This window comes from Ailuropoda melanoleuca, chromosome 6 (assembly GCF_002007445.2).
Source record: "Ailuropoda melanoleuca isolate Jingjing chromosome 6, ASM200744v2, whole genome shotgun sequence".
Taxonomy (NCBI): domain Eukaryota; kingdom Metazoa; phylum Chordata; class Mammalia; order Carnivora; family Ursidae; genus Ailuropoda; species Ailuropoda melanoleuca.
Genome location: NC_048223.1, coordinates 110,873,938 through 110,876,571, shown reverse-complemented (window position 1 = coordinate 110,876,571; position 2,634 = coordinate 110,873,938). Strand labels below are relative to the sequence as shown.

Sequence of the window (2,634 nt, the reverse complement as noted above, 5' to 3'; positions counted from 1 at the left end):
TTCTGTAGCGTTAATGCGACTCCGGCAAGGCTCGGAGGTTCAGAGCGCCGACCCCGGAACCAGATAAAGCTGGTATGATGCATCCCCACCACGTGTTAACCTTGAGCAAACCGCCTGCCCTCTCAGACTCAGCTTCTTCACCTGTACAAAGGAGGTAATAATAGTGCCTACCTCGTAGGGCTTGGGGGTTAAGATCAAATGAAGCAGAGCCTATAATGGGCTCACCGCAGCGTCCCGCACACGAGAAACACCTGGGAAGGGGCGCCTGGGTGGCTCAGTCAGTTCAACTTCAGACTCTTGTCCGCTGGGGTCATAATCTCAGGGTCGCAAGCGCCAGCTGGGGTTGAGCCCCTCATGGAGCCCCTCCTCTGGCTCCGCCTGAAGCCCTGCAACAGGCTCAGCAAGGGCTCTGCGGGGCTCAGGGCTCGCTGGGAGTCTGCTTCTCTCCCTAGCCTTCTGCCCCTCCCCCGCTCGTTGTACACATGCGCGCGCGCGCGCGCGCGCGCTCTCGCGCCCTAAAATAAATAACCCTTAAAAAAAGAATAAAAAGAAAGAAACACTTGGTAAATGGTAGCCTTGCCATTGCTCACACATTCAAAGGTGAGTGTTTTATCATGTAACGTACTGTTTAATTTAAAATTTTTAATTGAAAATACATGTGTATATACTTTTAATCAGATGTTCCCAGGGTCTTAAAGCTTTGGAAACTCAGATAACAGACAGAACCATTTAATTCATATTTATTTCACATTTGATCTGTAAACTTTTTATTAAAAAAAAATCCACTGTCATTAGCAACGTGTGCTGCCATTAGTTTGTCTTTAGTGAAATAAGAGCGCAGGCCTTAAAGAGTCTCTGTCTAAAACATGTAGAAACTCCGATGTAAACGCGAGGTGTCCGCCCTCCTCCCTTGATTTTGGGAGTTCATCAATGACATGATCTCAACCAGAAAAGCAGAGGGTAAAGGACACCACTTTGATACCTAAGAGCTCCTGGGGCAGGAACTGTACAGTTTGGCAGGCTCATTTGTCTTTTCAAACTGTTTACCTTTTGGGCAAATTGTATCAGGTTTGCTTCTTCCACATAATTTCCACTCCGCCATCTAAAAACAGCAGCTAAAAGATTTCTTGCAGTCAGCACTTTTGGAGAAGGAGGGGCAGGTGCACAAACAGACAAGATAGAAACATACATATTCTTCAAGCAGTGGCCCTGGAGAGAGGGAAGATGGGAGAGAAGGAGGGAGGGACCCAGGAAAGAGACACTTTTAAAGTGAGTTACTGGAGCAAAGGGTTCATCAGAGGATAATGGCTTTATACACAGGGCTGCTGCAAGGCAGAAAGGTTCATTTACTTCCGTCTTGGTCCCTCCTTGTAATATTTACATAGAAAAGGCAATTATGCTGTTAGGCACAGGAAAAAAAAATGGACAGAAATCTTTTCCCCCTCAGGAAATCTCAAAACAGGTCCAGGCCCAAGGGACAGTCACCAGTTGCTGGTGAAAAGGACACAGGAGGAGGTAACGACACCAGAAAAGGACTTGCATTGCAAAGGGGCTTGGCCTGAACTGAAGACAATGTGTCTGCCTCAAAGGCATCTCCAACAGCGTCAAAAACCCAGACCTAGGGGACCCTAACGTGTACTATCAAAAATAGTGTATATTTACAGTGGGGGATGGAAGGATGGGCAGGGCTGCCCTGAGCATTTGTTTAAAAACAGAGTTAGGGAAAGGGGGAGAGCAATTAGCTGGGGCTGGGTAACCCCATCCGTTAATCCTTTGTGAGCCACACCCTCTGGGGTCCGTTTGGTGCTTGCTTGCTCTGATCCGCATTGACAGCTGGGCTCAGGGGAGGTGAAAATACCCTTAGGAAACAATACTGATTAGGGGACGCCCAAGAACCCAAGAAGATCTCTCCAAGTCACAAGCGGCTCTGACAACAACGGGGGCGCCCTGCAGCCCTCCCAGCCAGTTCTTTTCTCTGGGCGGGGGAAGAGCAGAGGCCCACAGGAGGCCACACGGCAAGACCGGGCCAGGAAACACCGAGTAGGCAGGACCCGGGTTTCAGTGTGCTGGGACTGCATAGACGCGCCGCTCGATCCCCGCCAACTGTAGTGGGCGCCAGTCTGTTCGCGGGTCTCGGACCGGGCGCTCACACGATCCGTTTCCTGTCCCCGCGGCAGAGGATCTTCTTGAAGGCTCGGCGAAAGTCGTGGTTGAAGATGGTGTAGATGACCGGGTTCAGCGAGCTGTTGCAGTAGCCGAACCAGAAGAAGAACTTGAAGAGCGTGCGTGGCACGGAGCAGCCCACGGCCGTGAGCGTGTAAGTGAAGAAGAAGGGGAACCAGCACACCACGAACACGCCGATGACCACGGCCAGCACGAACGTGAAGCGCTTCTCGCGGTTCTGCCGCCCGCGCCAGCGCGACGCCTTGGCGCCCCCGCCACGCTCCTCCCCGGGCCCCGCCAGCGACGCCCCGGGCCCTGTGGCCCCCGGCCCGCGCCGAGGCACGCTGTCCCCGGGCTTCACCTGACTCGCCCGGGTCTTGCCCTTGGCCCGGGGGCCGCGCTCGGACCTGCGGGTCCCCGGGGGTCGCTCGGCGTGCTCGGACGACGAGCTCTCCTCCAGGTCCAGCCGCG

General features: G+C 53.5%; 1 protein-coding gene across 1 annotated transcript in view; it reads right to left on the bottom strand.

The window, feature by feature from the left end:
• Positions 1-630: 630 nt before the first annotated feature.
• Positions 631-2,634, bottom strand: part of ADRA2A (adrenoceptor alpha 2A) — a 3,931-nt gene continuing 1,927 nt past the window's right edge. The window contains 1 exon segment of the mRNA XM_034663279.1: positions 631-2,634. This exon segment is cut by the window's right edge and continues 127 nt beyond it. Coding sequence (XP_034519170.1) covers positions 2,147-2,634 — 488 coding nt within the window. The 3' untranslated portion in view covers positions 631-2,146.